The sequence below is a fragment of the Coenobita brevimanus genome, chromosome 56 (genome assembly GCF_032717465.1).
Source record: "Coenobita brevimanus isolate Jiangsu-jjx chromosome 56, ASM3271746v2, whole genome shotgun sequence".
NCBI classification, from domain to species: domain Eukaryota; kingdom Metazoa; phylum Arthropoda; class Malacostraca; order Decapoda; family Coenobitidae; genus Coenobita; species Coenobita brevimanus.
The window spans coordinates 40,155,754-40,176,544 of record NC_137009.1 but is presented as its reverse complement, the minus strand read 5'-3'; the positions used below and the strand labels follow the sequence as shown (position 1 = coordinate 40,176,544).

Here is a 20,791-nt window from a genome sequence, read left to right as displayed (position 1 = left end):
CCTGAATGTAAGGTAGAGTTTGTGTGTGTGTGTGTGTATGTGTGTGTGTGTGTGTGTGTGTGTGTGTGTGTGTGTGTGTGCGTGCCTTTCAATGTGCCAAGTGATTTTATGTCTTGTGGAATCTGGTTTGATGTACAATTAAAGTGATCTTGTGAGTGTATTCTTTACTTTGACCTTCACCATTGACCATTTATTGCAGCTAACCAACAAATGGATGCCCGGTGGTCTGCTTGGTTAAGATGGTTCAACCAGGTGTGGACCATATAAGGGTTTAAATCCAAGGGTTGGATGGAATGTATTGCTGATATAATGTCACCTGGGGGAAGCAATAGCCATCATGGCCGGAAATGTCATGACTGTGTAGACTACAGCCAACCTCATACTGCTGGCATAGATTGATGATGTACAAACACCTGCTTATAGGACATCCACCTGGCCTCACACAGGTTCAAACACCCCACACACCCAAGGGAACAGTCATGACCTTCAGAACTATCCAAAACAGCTCCTCAAAGGACATCAATCTGGACTGACTTGGAACGTTAGCTGTTGGGCCTGGAATAGTTGTGTGTGTAAAAGTTTGTTAAAAACACTTTCTAGGGACTGGATATTTTTTCTTTCATACTTTATATTCATAAGTACACTCATTGTTAATGTGTAATTGGTGGCTGGATGGGCTAGCTTGTATAAACCTGTACTGAGGTTAGACATAAGAGAGAATAATACCCACATAATCCTTGCATATTGTGAGCACTGATTCTGAACAATGTATGGTACCTGAAATAATTGGTTATAATGGGAAGGAGCAATGGGATGAAACTTCCATTAGGGATATGGGAACTCCAGTTTAATAGTTCAGGAGGGGGGAGACATTACTTGAGGCTTCCTTTCTGTTATTTATATCCTTGAAGAAGTTTAGTGAGCTTTAGTCTACATTTCCCAAACTTGCACAAACGTGAACTTATGGTCGTAGATTGTGATAACTCTTTAAAGTCAAGAATAATTACAAGACATCCATAATGTAGTATAGGAATCTAACATATTATTTGTTTTTACATGTGGTAGTTTTAATATCTCCCGGTAAACAAAACTACGAATTTGTAATTTAGATATTTAAATTTCCCGCCAGAAATTTCTGAAGCTTTTTGGAGAACAGACAACAGTTCACCTTGATAATGTAAGTTACCTGGGAGGCCTGCCTCTTATTACTTTTCATTCCTGATATAATAGATAACATTTGGTTTTTCATTGTATGAAATTAGGTAGAAAAATGGTTAATCGGCAAAATATGGCCTTTGATTTATGCACGTCATGGTGGAAAAACTAAATTGAAGGTATACTCCCTTCGCATAATTTTAAAATTCTAGTTATATTATCCTAACAATGAATGAATACAGTATATAAGGTACAAAGCGAATAATTCTGCCAGAAAATATCCACATCATCCCATCAAAACACCGGCCAAAACACAAGTCACTCTCAAGCCAGCGAGGTGAGGGACCTGAGATTTTTCCTCCAGTATTTCACTAATTTTGGGATGCAAATGGTCACAGAGTTGTTATGTAATTGTGTTTGAAGCAGTGGGATAGGGAAGGTGTAGCATCTAGGGAAATTTGAATCATGAAAGATTTTTGTAGGGGAAATATTTGGGGGTTGTCTTCTGTCTTGTAACTACAGTATGTCATTTGAATCTCAAGAGTTCATTCCGAGTGCCTAAAACAGAATTAAAATATCTCATGTTCAGTGGCAGTTCATCAGTTTTCCCGTACGTGCTTTGCGACCCTGATGATATATTTCAAAGTCAATAGTATTTTGTCGAGTTCTTAGTCATTCTTTTTCTCAATTCTCCCGTCACCTAGACTCAGCTCAGCGATACCCTGGTAGTACTGTAGATGTAATATGATGCTGGTGTTAGTTATTGTGCAATGCTTCAGTTATATGATGTGCAGAATGTAGCTGCATTTTGTTGGCGTGACTAATGGAGCCAGTAAAGCCTGCATTGGTTCACTTTGCTGGGCACATTTTGGGTACTCAGACACGCAGCCTAATTTATTTGGCGGGTATACTTGTAACCAAGACTTGGGATTCATATTTATTGGGCTTTGTTTCTCATTTCCTAAGGAACAGATATTGTAACTGATAATTTCTTTGTGAGACAACGGAATTGAAGTTGCATTTGAGGCACATGCCAACGTCATCAGGTGAAAACATGCACATGCATAAGCTGCATGTCATATGTGGCTAAGGAGCAGCAGTGCCGAGGGACTGTAGCCTTTCGGAATGGTAAAATGGTAGATCCGGGTACTGCCGTGGTGTAATCAGATAGTGCGTTGTCTTGGAAAACCAGAGATGTGGAGCTGAGTCTTGCCAGTGGTGGCTTAAGAGTTAGTGATTTTGTGACCTTGTCAGGTGATCCCCAGTCAGTTACACATAGCAAACCTCCACTGCAGTGTAAATATAATCAGGTATATACTTTCGAGTAGAGTTACTGCACTTTTCCAAGATTATCTTGCCCTTTCCTCCATCTCACTCACATACGCTCTCCTTATTAGTCTCTTGCTCTCCATCCTCTCCACATGGCCAAACCACCTCAGTGTATTTCCTCTAACGCCTCCTATCACATCCACATTCATACCACAACGCTTCTTCTCTTCCTCATTTGTCAGTCTGTCTCTTCAGTACCTCCACATGCTTCTCTGAAATATAGCCTACAGTGTAGCTCATTTCCACTGCTCACTCTCGTGTCCCTCCACGTCATGCTAGCAGATAGTAGTGCAAAATTTAGTTGTAAATTAAATAATGTTGTTTTCATTTTTCTTTCTTTATGGGCTGTCACTGCTGTAGCTACGTGTAAAAGCTGTTTATGTGTATATACTGTATCTTTTTTTTTTCAGAAAATGGTTGTGTTTATTCTGTTCATGTAATTCGAATTTGTAATATAAATTGATTTCACTACTTTGGAATGGTGATTGTAATTCAGTTTGACTAAATATTGGCAGCTGGGGAAGAAGCTGCCCAGAGAGTTTGCAATGAAAACTGTTTCTGTGTGTTTTGGAATTGGACACACCCGGTACTGTACTTGTTGCAAATTGCCTGTGTTGTACTGTACAGGTATTAATGAATAGAATTAGTTGCCAGTCTCAAAAAATAATCAGGAAAAACATAGTATTACTGTGCCGTGTATGATGTAATTTGTATACTGGTACTTTGTGTTTATAATTGGTATATAGTGATGTGTGGGACAGCACGTTACATACCGTAGTGCATTTGTTTTCATGTGTATGAATGTTCGAGTTGTGAACTTTTGGAGATGCATACTTTCATTGAGATACATCTGTTGGTCTCTCTCTCTCTCTCTCTCTCTCTCTCTTTTTTTTTTAATGACATTTACCAAATCTTGTTAATACTGTAATACCATTACTTATTAAGATGTAACAAAACTGGTATTAATGGCCAAATTTACTTGAAGTAGTTGGTACAAGGTTGTTTACTAATGTTGATGGTATTGGTGACGTTAGTTGTACAAATATTTTGAGTTACAGACCAACTCTTGCAGCCAGTAAAGTTGTTAATTAGGAGAGGAAGTGTGTATACGGTATTAGTGTGTATGGTTTGTTGATGGTGATCCCTGCCCACAGATGTTTCTGACCCGCAGTGAATACGACCGTGGAGTCAACACCTTCTCACCGGAGGGACGACTCTTCCAGGTTAATGCTTCCTGCCTTACTGCTGTTTTCTTGTTGGATTACCAGGCTTCTTAGCACAGCTTCCTTACTGATTTATTATATGTGTTAAAACATTATATTCTTCCTTAAATTATTGGTTTTGCTTTACGTTGACGTACATTTCATAAATAAAGTGCGGTACATTAGAATCTAGATACTAAGTACAGTACTGTACAGAAGTAAATACCAAGGAAGAAGTGTTAGAATGTCCTTAATTAAGAGTAATGTGGCTACAAGACTAAACTGGTTAGCAGTGAACATGACACAACTGTGGTACTTCCTCCAGTACTTTATATACACTACTCCAAAAGGAATTGTATTCACAAATGCACATTATTAAATGCCCGTAGATGCTCTTTTATACAGTTATTATTAGAACAGCCTTCTCAGTCACATTATTATTAGTAGTATGTTCTGTCATCATCATGCTTAACCGTAACCATTGGCATACGTGCTGGAATCACCATGTTTTGTTTTAGTACAGTCAATATCCGTGCTAGAGCATCATTCATAAACACGTTTGCTGTACTCAGGGAATTGCTTTTTCCTCTACAGGCAAACACAGGCTGTTTTGTGCATTTTCTATGTTTCCTTTCTTTAGTAGAGACAATTTTTTCTTATACAGTATAGGCGATCTCCACTTTATGAACGATCACGCTGTGAAATTTTGCTTTAATGAAGGTCGTATTTTACTACCATTCACACGCCTATGAACACCAAAGTTAGCTTAAATAAATTTTTTTTTTCCATGGGCAATTTTAAACTGTGTTCTCAGTCAGCTGATTCAACCACAGCACCACTAACAGAGAAAGTGTTTATCATTCACTCCCGCCCCACCGTGCAAAACCTAACCGTCACACGTGCAACATCTGATTAACAGACTGATGCAATTAAGGTAATGTAATTTCCCATGTCAAACCTAAACAGTACCTTAAAATTTATGAAATTAAACTCAGTTAAAGTGTTACTTATGTTTTTCATTGGCTAGTTGCATGTTAAATTGTAGCTGTAAGTGTAGACTAAGGGTTAGGGGGTCATAAAATACACAAATATTGATTCAGATTGAGCAAAAAGGGGGTTAACATGGGTGGATGGGGAAAAAATCTGAGTCCTGGACCCAAACTCAGTTTATAATGGCTTCACACAGCAAAATATGATGTAGTGAACGGTTTGTCAGGAACGTAAACAATAGCTACATAAAGTGGGGGCCTGCTGTACCATTTTCTCCAAAAGTCAGTAATAATGGAGATTTGGTAGGCTACATGAGGGTGATGTTAGGTTTAATTTGGTTTGGTTTGGTAAGATTAATTTATACTGTATTTAAAATTGTCAGTTTTGTTTTCTCATATTTATGTGCAGTGTGGGTTGATGAGGTCAGAGTCGTGTTCAGGGTCTTGGAGGCAAAGTCCCCCAGTTATGAATTTACGATAGATGTGGTTAGGTTTGGATAAAACAGAGTTCTTGTAATTTCTTAATGCAGTTAATTTTACCACTCATTTTCCAATGAAAATGCGTAATTTCCCTGCATGTATCCCACTAAAAACCCTGCATTCCCCTGGGTCTTTACTTTTGATGGAGGTTGGAAGAGGGAGGACAAACAGGGTAACCAGGAGTTCCCACAAGAAATGAAGGAGGAAATCAGTGACTCACATTAAAATACTGCACACCAGAAAACAATTCATGTTATACACAAAACTCACGCTTTCCCAAAAGTAAAAATTTATTGTACTTCAGTTATTTCTGTTCTGTGTGTCTGTGTGTCTGAAGTATCCAGTTCCTGTTCAGCAGGTGTAAGGGGCACAGCCAAACAAGTGATCCCAATAGTGTCCATTCATCACCCTCAGGTTGAGTATGCCATAGAAGCCATCAAGCTGGGGTCAACAGCCATTGGGATCCAGACCAGCGAGGGTGTGGTGTTGGCCGTGGAGAAGCGCATCACGTCACCACTCATGATACCCAGCACCATTGAGAAGATTGTGGAGATTGACAGGCATATAGGTGAGTGCTGGACGGTGTACGGTACCCTACATGGCCAGGGGAATATAGGTGTACTGAGGTGTGTGTGTGTGTGTGTGTGTGTGTGTGTGTTGGGGTGGAAATGGGTGGTAGTTGGGTATGGGAGGATGTATGATAGGGTGGAAAAGTGTATGTTAGTGTGAGGGTGTATTAAGGTGTGGAAGGTGGAAGTTAAAGTATGATGAGTTTTTTGCAGGGCTGGGGGGAGAGGGGGGGGGAATCCTGGGAGTGGTAATCTAACCCAGTAAAACTTAAGGTTGTATTGTAGCTGGCCTAGGCTTCACAGCACCATCTCTTGGCCAATTTATTGTTCATATCACACCTAAATATTCATGTGTGTTATTCACATTTTGTAAAAGATTGGCCTAACTTGTATCACTAACATAGAAGAGGATATCAGTGTGTAATGTGCAGAGTAAATCATTAAGGAAGATGTGCTATAGATTCTATGCAGCTTAGGATACAGTCCGTAATCTAACATACCCTGAATTAACCAAGACTAAACCTAAGCTAATATTCCCTCCACAGGGTGTGCAGTGTCAGGTCTGGTGGCAGACTCCCGCACCCTAGTGGACCATGCGAGGGTGGAGTGTGCCAATCACTGGTTTGTTTATAATCAGGACATGAAAGTCGAGTCTGTAGCTCAGGCTGTCTCAAACCTGGCTATCCGATTTGGTGATTCCGATGATGATGGGCCCGCCATGGTGAGTGATGAGATGGAGAGGGAGAGAACAAACTCATATTTTTTACTGATGTTCAACTTAAAATTTCACTAACTGTAACTCAGCAAAGATATGACTTTTATAATTTCTAAAGCTGTGGATTTTTGCAAGCTTTCATTTAGTGGTTTTGAAATTTGATGTGTTGCCGGTTTCCAAACAAAGTACCCAATGATGAATTCAAATATGTGGCTGGGAGAAAAGGAACTTATGTTGTACAGTATTTTGAATTTTTAAAAACTTTATTTTTGCCAGTTACATTCTTCTGGGAAAGAAAATTATCAATGTGTCTGTTGTATTCATGTGTCCCAGAGAATTAGGATTTTAGTCTCCTGCTTCCAGTATTGAGTATACTGTATTTAATTTCAGTCCTCCATTATGCTTTGTTGCCCCCTCATGCCGATACATTGTTACGTACAGAGTCGGCCGTTTGGTGTGGCGATGCTGTTTGCTGGTGTTGACAAGAGTGGTGCACAGTTGTTCCACATGGATCCGTCCGGCACCTTCCTGGAATTTGGTGCCAAGGCCATCGGGTCAGGGTCAGAGGGTGCACAGCAGAGTCTGCAGGAGGCGTACCATAAGGTCAGCAGTTTTGACACCCATTGCATTAGCCTTATGCAGGCCAGCTCCAGCTTTTATACTGGTTTCTCCAAGTTGCATACAGTGTTTACAACTTTGCTTGATTTGTTTATTAAAAAAAAAAAAAAACTACAGTGTCATTGTCCAGTATACATTTCCCTGGTGGTACAGTATTGTATATTAGTTTGCTCTGTGTTTTCATACTTTTTCTCGTAATCCCAAGAGTACCATAATTTTCCATCCACCCATCATTTGGCTTTCTGTTTAACCCCTTGGCTGCACTGTGCCTTTCAAAAGGCATTTATGCCTTATAGCATGAAGTTTATGTATTTGAGAAGTGGCCAGCTGTGGATGATGCAACCTTTGCCATGCATGGTTCTTGGTGGTGGCTGGATTTCCCTCCTGCATGGGTATTACCTGGCCAGCATATGCTGCAACAAATGGGAACTCATCATTACACATGGATAGGGGCATGTAGAATATTTCCTTATAGTCATAGGTACAAGAATTGATTTACTTGTGTATGGATTTTTTTATATACCTTGTGGAAAATATTTGTATGAAAATTGTTGTAAAGATAAGTTTTGTCTTCTGCCTATCTCTTGTCACATTTGGTAGGCATGCATGCAGCCTCGGGGTTAAACCAATGTACTGTCTGTTGTGAGTACCGTACTGACTCTATGAACAAAAACCTGTATAAGTTGGGGCTCCTCTGTATAGCAGTACCTTTTGTCCTGTGTTTATATTTGGCATGCTGTTATTCCATCACTGAACCTGTCTACAGGAGGCACACCACAATGTCTGGGTGGTTGTGGATGTGTTGTGCAAGTGATTAGGTTATACTAGTGGCAGAGTTGCGTGGCAGGTCAGACTCCGTTTAGAGCTAGCTTGGAGCCTTCCAGATTGATTGGTAATTGAATAACCAGCTTGCATTACTATTGGGAGAAGCATTATTCCATCAGTCAGTCACCAGGTGTAATAACACATGGGCTTTAGATGCCAGAGTTCATTGACATCAGTTGTTAGTCAGCAGTATGGTTTCTTTAACTCCTCCACTGGGAAGGGTCTCCCCTGAGCAGAACAGAATAACCTGGAGGTACCGTAGCACAGACAAAATGCATAAGTCATAACAGTGCTCGGGGGTCATTGGAGACACTGGCTCTTTTTCTATGGAGGGTATTGGAAGGCTTGGTACAAATGAGCTACTTGGTTAGAAGAGTTATATGCAAGTTTTTGTGGTGCTAAAGGAGTTAATCATAGTTCCTGTGTTGAGACTTGTTTTCATCAGCGTTTCATCCCAGGTAGGTTTACAGGAATGGGGTTTTATCTCCCACAAAATAGAAGTATCCCTTTCGTCTCTGTGAAATGATAGCTGTTGGGTTGATTGGCCAGTGGGTATTGTGAAGTGCTTGTGTGTGAGGTGGAGTCAAGATGAGGTATGAAAGAGGGTGTGGACCATTTCATATGGGATGCTTTTTATTAGTTTTCCTTCTGTCATTTTTTTTTTTTTCTGGCTACCTTGACCCATCCTTGGGTGGAAATAGAAAGAGAGAGAGAGAGAGAGTTCGTAATGATAAAAGTATTTTTTATGTAGGTATTGGTTTGATGAAATTTGAACCTGTGTGATGTTCATCCTTATGTTTTTTGTGCGAGAATTCTGAGCAGCTAACACAGTTCATACCATACCATATTATTTTACTTAATGCCCGCAGAAAATGGCATATGGTCTGTGAAATTTTGATTGTTAGCATGATTAGTGAATGGATGCCCACTCATTCCATTTGCTTAGTGGGAATAATGATGATTATGATGATGCATGTCTCATTTCACCAAGCTTGGTTTTAAGTTTGTGTTTTTGTGTTTCTTTTAATGTGTTTTTGGAGACTAAGTATCTATCTGTCTATTTATAACCAGATGCCTTAATCATTCAAGGGGGTGGGTACACATGAATGGCCTGTCACCCTGTCCTCTGCCATCAGCCAGCCCCTTCTCCACCTTGCACATGCCTTGCTTATATGCCTCTTTACCCCATCCCTTCATCTCATCCTCGGTATCTTCCGCACTCCGCCATACTCATATACACTCTCCTATTCAGTCCCTCATTCTCCATTCCCTCCACTTGGCTGAACCGTCTCAGGGTTCCTCATCAAATGCGTTCCAGGACATCCACATGAACACTACTACTGCCCTGGTTATTAATGAGTCACTAGATAATGATGGTGGTATTGAAAATGGATGCACAGCACAGTATTTGTGAATGCTTTTTCTTTGTCCCAGAACTGTATCTCAGCAAGAGTATCATACCTGTTTTTAGTGAATGTACACATAACCATTTGTATGAGTCATATTTATAGGATACACTGTCACTTGATAGCTTTCCATTTCCTCTTTCTGAGAAAGGGGTGTGTAAGATGATGGTGATGGTAGTATGTAGACATTAGTTAGAGGGATTTTTTAATTAAAAAAAAAAGTGCCAAAGGCTGAAAGCCCAAGGGAGCTTGTTCTCTTCCCACCCTCCTCCGAGAAGAAAAAAAAAAAAAAATCAAGATCAATTTAGTTTGGGATTTGGACACATTACATTCAAGAAACAGGAAGTCATAGGCATTGGAAATGATGTAGGAAGATAGTTCCAAAGCAGACCAGTAATGTACATGAAACTGTGGAAGCATCTGTTAACTCAAGCATTGACAGAAGAACAGTGACCGTGTATAGGCAGATGAGTGCCAAAACCTCACCCCATAATGATTGTAGTGACTTGTTATGGACACTGAAAAGTGGGTGGAAAAGTGAAGGGTGGAGTCATCAGTATGTAAATGGATAGGGCTAAATGTACACTGCAGAAAGTCACTGATGAATAGGAGGAAGAGAGCTAACGAAAGGACAGAACCTGAGGAACACCACCATTAATAGTTTTAGAAGAACACTTTCCACCTACAACCGCAACTGTAGAACAACAGGAGAGAAAACCTGAGATGAAGGCACAGAAAGAGGGATAGAGAGAGAGAAGGAAGGATAGAAAGTAAAAGGGAAGCTTCTAGTTCTCTGAAAAGCCTGTCATCAATATTTGCTGTAAGTACCGTTCATTGCATTCTGTTGGTAGTTCTTGAACTTTCATATTTTTCTGTTCCTGTTTCTTGATCCTGCCTACCTCATTAAAGTGGGAAGTATGGTTAAAATGACTGGTATTTGTGACTCCAGGCTGATTGGAGCATAAACTCAGTGGACTGCAGGCTGAAATTGCTCTTCATTTGCAGTCCACGATCCTCCTTTCAGAGGATGTGGATGGAATACAGGGATGCTTGTGTAGTTATTAGTGCTACTGTGTGAAAGTATCTCATGTCAGCACTGAACTTGATACTGTGTGTGTGTGTGTGTGTGTGTGTGTGTGTGTGTGTGTGTGTGTGTGTACACATTGGTAGACCATTAACCATGCTACTATATGTAAGTCTTTTCACATGATGGCAGCTATCCATGTGTCACAGTCATGACCCATTACCCTGCTTGGTCCCCTTGCCCAAAGATATCCTCACCTGCTGTTATCCCAAGTTTTCATTGGTCTGTGTATGGACATTCTTCCCTCCAGATACAACCCTGACCCACCTCTGGAAGACTTCCCTCCCCTTCCTCTGAACATGTGTGTGTGTGTGTGTGTGTGTGTATGTGCATGTGTAAGTGTATAGGATCCCCATGAATATACAATATTACTGTAACTGTGCTTGTGTGTTATTGCATGTATGGATGTGTGCATGTATATTACTACTAATGTATTCATATGTTGCAGTCAATGACCTTGGAGGAGGCTCTAAAGGTGTCGCTAACAGTGCTGAAACAGGTGATGGAAGAGAAGGTGTCAGGTGCCAATGTGGAGGTGGCAGCTGTGACACCCACAAAGGGATTCCATCGCTACCCACAGCAGGCCGTTGAACAAGTCATCGCCACCCTCTAGTTGTCCTGTTCCCGTTGTGCGTCTCTCTTTGTTTTCCTTTAGCCGAAGTACACAGTTCCCAAGAGAGTTGTTTATTATTACTGATATTTTTACATTTAACAAGGGTACATGTCATTTTGAAAGAGATTTGTGATTTATAGTGTTTATTTAATTTTCTCTTTATCTGCTAGGAATACATGTAATTTTCAAAATATGTTTATTATTATTGTTGTTTTTTATTTGACCCTAAATTGTATATTTATTTATTCTTTTAACTTTTCCCTACAGTGACATCTTTGTCAGTTTTATCTTGTTCACTCCAGATGATTTAATTCCGTTAATGGCAAGATTTTTAAACCGTGCTAGTGATGTGTGTTGGTACAGTCTTCACCACACTTTTTCCCTGCCATCTTCCTTGCCTTCTTTCCCTCTCTTCCTGTCCCATTTCTCTCTTCTGCCCTACTTTCTCACCATCTTCTTCCCTCCTTTCCTGCCCTGTTCCTCTCTCCCATCCCCTCCCTGTCTGCTCACCCACCCTCCTTCTTCCATTCTTCCCACTCTCCCTCTTCATTTTCCACACCTTCCCTTCCTCTCTCTCTCTCTCTTACTTTCCCATCCTTTTCCTCTTTCCATCCCACTCCCTCTCCTTTCCCCCAACCCCCCTCTGTTCCCTACCTTTCCTGACCCCTCTTCTAATGTACCCTACCCAGATTTGTTGAAGTTTGCAGCACTTTTAGATGGGATATCATTCCTAATGGGTGGGGCCAGTTGAGCTACTGATCGCTTAACATTGTGTTTTCAGTCTGCCTACATAAAACTGCTGCTGGTGCCATGAATAAAGTCACTGGTGGCAACGAGAATGAAATAAAAGATGTCATGACACAGAGAGCAAATCTAAACCATCATGCGGGTCATACCACGCTTAACAATCCCCTTATTTAACATCCCCACGGTTGTCCATATTATAGTGAGATTGTTTTTCTACACTCCTGATTGGATGATGAACTCTTCTCAAAAGATTAATGTTATAATTACTGCTTTTTATTTTTTCCTTGATTCCTCATGAGAAACTGTGTCACCATTCTCCCTCACATAATCCCCATGCCCTTCCTACCCTTCCTCCTCATTGTCAGTCTTCCTTTTCTCATTGATCTCTTCCTTAAGCACACTGGCAAGCATTAAGATGATAAATTGTTAAAGGGATATCGTACTTAGTTAAGGCACAAGCATGGTTCATTATTTTCTGATGGCTATAGATCCTTGTATGCATAGGAAACTTGTTACCATCTCTTCCTTAGCAGTTTATGTCTGTGTATTACATGTTGATACAGACTCCTTTAGTATGTCAAGCACATCTAAAAGGAAATATATGTAAAAAGAATGTGAGTGAAGCCAGGATTTTCAAGTTTTGGATGGTGTGTGAATGACTGTATGGCCCATTTCACTGTGCATGGTTGATGTTCAGTGGCTGTACTTCTTTTATTTTGTCTTTTTGGAAACTATCTCACCCCATCTATTATGTAAGAATTGCAGTGATTGTTATTAAAGTACAAAATAGTCAGATGTGTAATTATAGAATACTGTACTGTAAATGGAGAGAGTTTGGTTGACGATGACATACAGTGTGGGAAGAGAATGGAGCAATACATCAGTGAGAGAGAAGGAAGAGGAAGAGAAGTGTCTGATAGTGAGAAGTCTGTGAGGGCTAAGTGACCTGGAGGTGGGGCTGTCATGGCCGTCCTCTGTTGGGGGGTTCCTAGGGAAGAGAAAGGCATTAGTAATTGGTGGTGGTGATATTCAGAAGACATGCTGTATAATGTATATTAGCATCGAAATGGTCAATACAGTACAGCGTATGACAGCTAAAAAGATTAATATTTTATCCGAATATTTATGTGAGAACACTACCGACGAGAAACTGTCACAGACATGCAATGTAACACATCATTATGAGAGCATGTTGACCAGCATGGGGTGGCATCAGACATTTTGCAGTAATCTGCCTGTTGTGTCAGATTGTCTCATGCGAAGACTGCAGTGATACGTTTTGGAGTAACTGAACCATTTTTATGTCATTGTGTAGAGGGAGTGGGATTCCTGGTCTACACCATCCTGTCCTTTATAGCATTCTTGGCAAGCAGGAAAGTAACAGTGTTCGTTCTTATCCTCCCCAAGGATACAGGAAACCATTTGACATGACCCTCCAATTCACTTGTAAGTACTGCACAACTGCATCATGGATACTTAACATTTTCACTTTGAGGGATCTCTGAAGCTGAACAGAAATGTGTGGTGGCCAGTAGAATACAATACTGTATAAGGCTTCATACGGAAGTGGATATTGGTGGTTGTTACTAACCCCTTGCCCACATTTGAATATGGTGTGGCAGATACAGGGATGATGATTAAAAGTTATTGTACATTACTGAAGGGACTTGGTTGAAATTCCTGGGATGCAAAACAGACAGCCAAAGAAGGGCTGCTGGAGGACTCATCAGGTTCACAAGAATACAGTTGTAAAATGAAGAACCACACCACACGCCCACCAAACCATTGTTCAGTATTACCTCTGAGCATAGACCAAGAAACCCTTTCCCTGAGGCCTAGCACTTTTACACACTAACACACGACTTTGGTTTGTTTTGTTATGTAATGCAGTAAAAGTATGTAGTTTTTCAAATGAGTTGAAAATGGTATAATTGTGATTCTTGTGTACTGAAGGTTTTTATAATTAAATACTAGAAAACCAGGAGTGTACTGGGTATTTTGTTGCCACCCCTAAGCACTGCATTCTGATGGCATTTTATAACATTGTTCACACCAGCCAGTTTTATTCAGCTATTGAAACTTTTTGAACTGGAGGGAGTTATATATAGCTTTTGTTAGCCCCTTCAGTGTGAGAGGTCTTTCACAAGTTGAACAAAATGAGGAAATAGCAAGAATAAATTTAAAATACTGGTTATCCTCTGGCTGGCTGGTGTTACTTGATTCTGCATGGTGGGCAGATAATATGGTGTTTGTTGCTCTTGCTGTGATGTACTTTATGAAATGGGATGGAAAGTTTTAGATACAGTACTGTGCTGTGCTCCATTTAATCCTTTCATAATGACAACTTTACTACTGGATTCTATTTCAGCAATCCCCAGACAATTTCATTTTCCTGCGAGTGCGTGTAGGTGACTGAATGTGTTAAATAACCATCATCATTGTAATCATCATCCTACCAAAGAGTTAGGGTGGGGTAGGATCAAGAAACAATGAAGAGACTGCAAAAGTAGGAGAACCATCATCATTGTCATCATAATCATCATCATCCCAACCCTGATTCCCACCTAGGAGATGAGTAGGGTCCAGAGACGGAGGAGGAGAAAGAACAATAGGAGAATTTTGTACTTTTTGAGAGAGAACTGGATTTAACTGGTTTCACCCCCACTCCCACTTATTTCTCCTTCCCCTGCCACCTTTCTTTGGCTTTTCCCATCTCCTTCCCTCCCCCACCTTCTTTTTCTCTCCCCCCCCCATTTGCTTGCCTGTTGTTGTCATGGGGGGGCTTCATTGGGACGATGTGTAGGGAGCTATATCAGGGTGCCTTAATGAACTCCAATAGTGTGTGGGAGTCTGGTTGCTAGGTGGATGTTGCACTTGCGCCACTACTCTGCTCTACCCTCTCCCTTCTCCCTGTCACTGCCTCAACTAATTTTGCAAGGCTTATTTCTTGTACTTTTGCTTCTTTCTTTTTCTCCTATCCTTTCTATTCGATCTTTGGCAATAAATAGAGTGGAATTTACCACATTCATCAAAATTCTCATCAATGACCGTAAGTTCCAACAGGAAGGATAAGGGTGTGCCTGTGGGCTGTTGGTCTGGCCAGTTGTAGGGATGATGGTGGTTCGGCACCACACCAGTGTGTGGACCTTTGCAGGGGTAGACCTCTGCAGGGACAGAACTGGTGCTAAGCGGCAGCTTTCAGATCTGGGGATTCTGTTGCTTGGTGATAGAGCTCTCGGCCAATAGCTGGTGGCCCATCATTGTGCTGGGAGACTTAATTCTCCCACATGGTGTTGCTGTCCCTTCTAGGGTAGGGTAGGGAGTGCATACTTGGAGCTTGATCCATACTTGGGTCATTGGCTGGGCCTCTAGATGCAGTGTTCCATCCAAATAATCCTTTCTTTTTCAGCAGTCACGATGAGCCTTTTCCTTCCTAAGAATAATTATGGACATGGTTTCTGGTTCTCCCTCCCCCAGTTCTGCTGATTTTTTTACACCGACGACAACTCTGTTTCTCATCCTGGTGCTTCCCTGACTCCCACCTTTCCCTGCCTGTTTCTTCCTGCTCATCTACCCCAACTCCTGTCTCGCAGTCCCTCCCATGTACTATTCCATCTACCTGTTCTTCATCCATAGTAACCCTTGCACCTTATCTGTCTCAGTGCACTCCTTTGTCTATCCGCCCTGTTTCTTCAGCTTCCTCATTCCATCCTTATATTGCTTTTCGACTCCCTACTCCTACTTTGACCACCTCCCTTTTTGAACCCCAGAACTGCTCTCGGTATTTTAATATTCCTTCCCAAACGGATGACCTGTCCCGTCATCTTTCTTTGCTATGGCAGGTTGGTTCTGATATAAAGTTCTCTGTAAGACCGAATGGTTCTCGCTTCCTCAAAGTCCAGATTGCTACAGAAGTAGAGAATGTTAAAACATTAGTGGACTCATCAGGGAATCTAGTCCCTGTTTTTTCAGATGTTCAGTTGAGATCCACGTCTGGTACTGTCCGACTTCCCTCGTACATCTCTTTTGGGAGTAGGCCTTTCTCCAAATGTGCTGAGGATGTAAAACTCATCCTCTCTGAACAGCATCACCAAATCCTGTCTGTACAATGTTACGTAATCCCTCCCAAAGGACGCCGCCAACAACCAGTAAACATCACCAAGATAGTTTTCGAGTCCCATGACCTTCCCTCCTCCGTTATTATTGGGGGCATAGTCCTTTTTGTCAATGAATACGTTCCTCCTCCTCAGTGCACTTCCTGCTGGCTATTTGGACACCCTGCAAAATACTGACGGTCTACAACTCTTTGCCTTACCTGCTCGGAGGCTGGACACCCAGCGTCCACCTGCATGTCTACTTTCCAGTCCTGCCCAAACTGTTGGGGGCAACATACAGTAGGCCAATCTACATTTTTGAAGCAGAAGTGTTTTACATCAGGTGGAAAACGGGACTTACCCTCCTTGAAGCTTGTCGTCAGGCAAGTTGCTTGAGGCACTCTTCTGGCATCTCCTATGCTTGGATGACTAGACCCACTCCTATATCACAAGTTTCAAGCTCGTCCGGTGTCTCTACTTCTATCCTTTCTCGAATTCTTTTGCCACTTTTACCTTTCTTCCTGATCCCTCTTCTTCCCTTCCCTCTCGTTTGTTCTGCTTCCTCCACCCCATTTCCTTCCCGTACTCTATACTCCCGTTCTTCTCCCTCACCTTCTTCTCCTGAAGCCAACAGACGTAAACGTGCCGTTGTATCCTCTCCATCTCATATTCCTGGTCACTCCCCCTTTGCTCTGCAGCTCAGCCTATACAACCTGTCCAGTGGTCCCCCTCCTCCAGACAACAGCACCAGAATGCTGTACCACCAGCTCACACTCAGCCTTTGTCCTTTCCAGTGGAAGCAGAATCTCGGCAAAGTATCATCAATTATCTTCACTGTACCTCTTCCTTGCCCACCCTTGTCACTGCAGAAATACATTCCTCCCCCCCCCCCTCCATCCTTACTCCCCCCTACTCCCAGTCCTCCCACTTCTGCACCTTCCCCTCCCATTTCTACTTCTGCAGCACCTCCCCTTCCCCTCTTGTCTGTTTCTCAATCTTCCTCAGTTCAACCACCCGCCTTATCTGTGATCTCTACGTCCTCCCCATCTTCCCCAGTCTCTTCCGTTCTTGAATTGCGTATACCTCCTGGATACTCTCTCCCTCAGCGCCATAAGCAGTCTTTACGCTCTTCCCGCACTTGATTTTCCATGGCTTTGGCACTCCTTCAGTGGAATAGTAAAGGCTTCCGTACTCATTGTACAGACCTTCGTTTTCGTATTTCCTCCCATAATCTTATCTCACTTTAGAAACCTTTCTTCATACTTCCCCGGTTCCTATTCCTGCCTATACTTTCTTGAATCCCCTCCTTCTTATGACACTGCCCTCCTTATCCACAATGATGTCCCCTTTGCACCTCTTCCTATTTCTTCTATGCCTCATACTTCAGCTCGTGTCTTTCTCCGTCGGTGGGTCATTGTTAGTTCTCTCTGTTTTTCTCCTGTTCCTTTTGATTTTCGTTACTTTGTCATGTTCCTTCATTCCCTTCCTCCTTCAATTCTTGGCTACTTCAGTTGCCGACATTCCTTGTGGGGTGACTGTGGTCACCACTAGGGGTGGAGAGGAATGCTGGAAGTACTCTCCCAGCACTCCTCTCGACCATTTTGTAACTTATGAGCAGCAAGTATTTCATCCCCCCCAGAGCATAGAATATTATACCCTTATGCGTATTGTTCGGGCAGAGTACGAGACTATGGTTTCCTAAATGATCAGTGTATCTCGACTGTGATGCCTCCGAGATTATTTTGGTTGTGCGTGCAATATCAGTTCCAACTGGATAATGTATGTAGCTAACACGAAATCATGTAAGATATCCAATTACATTTCTCAGCATTGTGCAGTATCCGTCGTTGTTGTGTCATATTGCTTCATGCGATTTATACAACCTTGAGCAAATGTTTGCTGACAGTCCCCTGCCAGCGTTGTGCCCACAGTATTACCTTTCGAAAAATTTCCCCCGAATGTTGAGCAGTATCCGTCCTCACACTGCCTTCCTGTGTACATCGTATTATTCGTTCCTTTGTTTATAAAGGCTCTAACATTCCTGCATGCGTCGGCCTTGATCACCTGACAGCTTTCCGTGGTGCTCGATCTAGGGCAGCCTCCCCATTAAATGAAAATTAAATAATTGTACTGAAGTGGTTAATGAACTAACAGCGTATTAATGGTACTGTATATTTTTATGCTAATAATTATATACTGTATATTGGCCTACATGGTACATAATTCAGCTTTTTAAACACAGGCTACATTATCAAAGGATATGCATATATAGTAAACTAAACATTTTATTACTACCCTTTATAATATGCATATGTGTAGAAAAATATGAGAATACAATAAAAATGTATACAGTACAACTCAGTATCCAAATGCTCAGAAAAATAGGATATATGCGGACCTCACACATCAATCTACACTTTCCCACAGCCTTATCTAGGTAACAGTACATCCAAAATCACATCCTCGCCTTTCCCCCTTCTGCGTGGAAGGTTGTGGACGAGGTGATGACCCCACCCCCCCCAAAAAAAAAAAAAAAATAACGGCTGTTTATTAATTCATTTTTGTATGTGGCACTTTACCAACTCATGTACGTTATTTATGCAGTCACATGGTTTTAAAAGGCTTAAATACCATACAAGAATACTAAAGGTGTAGGCTGTTATGCAAATAAGTCACTAAGGAACAGGTGTTATAGTTCTTTCACATTAACGCCGCATTTTCGTCCTTGTTTTCTGGAAGTAGCCCAGTGGTGCAGTGAGCCATTGCTACGGTTATACATCCTTTCCATGGCACTTCGTGACTAGTATCACATTTTAGTGTCAAAACTTAAGTTACAACTCTGCATTCTCGATGGCGATGACAATTTTTGGCCAAGTTCTAGTAAAATGCGTATAATTAGTTCCCCAACACCACAGGAATATGATCTTAGGTCTCTGGGAGAGAGACGTGGGTTGGAGCAGCACCAAGCGGATAGTACGTGTGTTGCAGCTGATCCGCTAGAACCTTAACCAGCCTGAAGCCATTTGTATCAGAACCAAGCTGCACACCCACCGCCGATGTAACCACGAGCTCCAGGTCTTTGTACCGGCCTCCTGCATTACGATGGTAGTGGCCGCAGAAGACGTAGCGCACCCCGGCATCACACAGTTGCGACAGGAGCCTCATCCGAAGTCCAATCTCCATGTTGAAGTACTCCTTTTCCTCATCCGGGCTTGAGAGGAAGATGGGTATATGTTGGAAGACAACGGCGTGTTTGGGTTTCCTCTCCCGCACGACTTTGAGTTGTTCTTCCAGCCATTTTTCTTGTTCTGAGGCTAATTCTTCAACTTTGCTCCCATCCTCCCAGTACTGTGAATTTACTACTATGAAGAACACGCCCCCACACCAGAAGCTGAACCAGTCATCCCCAAATTCTGCACGGTACGATGCCACGGTAGTAGGCGTGGGGCTATTTCCAACATCGTGGTTCCCACACACACACACCAGCGGAATCTCAAGCTTCACCAGTACCTGCTTGAGGTCACGTTCTTGATCTTTTCGCATTGCAGGCTCCACATCCGGCATGGCATCGAGGAGGTCCCCGCAGATGACAAGGAACCGCGGTCTTGGAGTCATGGCATTGATATCCTGAACCATTTGCTCTGCCCACTTTATCTCCTGCTCCCAGCCATAGTCCCTCCGCTTCACCACATAATTTGCGATCATCCCTACTTGGGTATCCGCCGCCTGAAGGAAGAAAAATGGCCCTGTCCATTCCTCCTCCTGCGGCCGACTCAGTGGAAGGAATCGTTGGTTTTTGGTGGTAACGACGAACTGCTTTTCCTCCTCCATGCTTGAAGTTGTGTGGTTGGAAGGAGGAGAGGGAGACAGAACTAGGTGATGTGGTAGCTGGGAAAAAACCGAGAATGATTAATGTTAGAATACGTTAGTGGGGGTGATTGAAAGGAGAGAAGGATGGAAAACAAGATCTAAGGAAGCGTGTGGGACAGAGATGCTAGTGGGTATTTTATCGGTCACTCAGGAGGCAAGGTTCATGTACCAGATAATCATTACAGTTTCACTACAAACTGTGCACTGTCTCGAGCTGTAGGTTAGTTTTATGGGAGAGAATTTATGGAAAGACTGAACGTTACAAAGGCTTTTTGCACTGTTGATTGCAGTATCGAGTTCTAGAAGCATATTGAAATGGTGTAACGTATGCCCAGTTTTCTCGAGAAACTTACTTGGAACACTTTCAGTCGATATCATGCAGGATGTGGGAATCTGTGGCGAGTCTCACCTTCAGTGGAGGCCGACTTCTGATGGTTGCTGCTGTAGTACTGGGTAGTGCAACAGATGACGTGGAAAGATGGTGATAAGCCGATTATTAGAGCGAAGAGGAGGCGTGGAGCTGCGTCAGATTACTGTCATTAATTTCATCGACGATTTGCCTTTGATCCCATGTTTATAGAGTAATGTCGCTCATGTCTAGTCTAACTCTCACGAAACATAGAGAATGACTGACTAACAGCGCCTCAGCGGCTGTGGAGTCGACTAACCTAGAGGCGTTGATCCCACACCCCTGGACTAGCCAATGAAAGGGCGAGTTGGTCCTGACGTCATAAGATCTCTGGGAACCGTATTGATTAAGTTTCTTGAATCTGTAAGTTGTGTAAAAGATTGACAATTTATTATGCCTTTCTTTTCACTCATGCAACCATCAAGCAAGGCAGTTCAGTAAACATTTGAAGTAAATATAATATAAAGTTGGGTGATTCGTGATATCTGACTGCTGGGAAGACTTGTTTATCGATAAAATTAAGATTCTATATAAATACAACCACAGAGATTCATTCGCCACCTGCGTGATCACTGTTGCTGACGCTGGATCGCTTAATTCTTCCGTACAGTATTAACATTTAAGTATTCCATTATTTTGGTGTGCGATTTTATAATACAGTACAGTGTAGTGTAGTTAAAAATGGA

General features: G+C 42.0%; 2 protein-coding genes across 3 annotated transcripts; one reads left to right on the top strand and one right to left on the bottom strand.

Moving 5' to 3' along the window:
- Nucleotides 1-1,453: 1,453 nt before the first annotated feature.
- Prosalpha5 (proteasome alpha5 subunit) lies at nucleotides 1,454-11,191 on the top strand. Its single transcript, XM_080273811.1, has 6 exons — nucleotides 1,454-1,492; nucleotides 3,639-3,707; nucleotides 5,570-5,723; nucleotides 6,270-6,445; nucleotides 6,881-7,042; nucleotides 10,821-11,191. The coding sequence occupies exons 2-6, from the start codon at nucleotides 3,639-3,641 to the stop codon at nucleotides 10,983-10,985; spliced, it is 726 nt and encodes a 241-aa protein (XP_080129937.1). The 5' UTR covers nucleotides 1,454-1,492; the 3' UTR covers nucleotides 10,986-11,191.
- Nucleotides 11,192-17,924: 6,733 nt separating this feature from the next.
- Nucleotides 17,925-20,128, bottom strand: LOC145401792 (serine/threonine-protein phosphatase CPPED1-like). 2 transcript variants are annotated; one of them, XM_080273970.1, is made up of 2 exons: nucleotides 20,106-20,128; nucleotides 17,925-19,714 (listed from the first exon to the last, which is right to left on the bottom strand). In XM_080273970.1, exon 2 carries the CDS (start codon nucleotides 19,655-19,657, stop codon nucleotides 18,752-18,754), a length of 906 nt encoding a protein of 301 aa, XP_080130096.1. In that variant the 5' UTR covers nucleotides 19,658-19,714; nucleotides 20,106-20,128; the 3' UTR covers nucleotides 17,925-18,751. The 2 variants fall into 2 exon arrangements, with proteins under 2 accessions (XP_080130096.1, XP_080130097.1); XM_080273971.1 differs by having other exon boundaries at nucleotides 20,050-20,120.
- Between the last annotated feature and the right edge of the window lie 663 nt (nucleotides 20,129-20,791).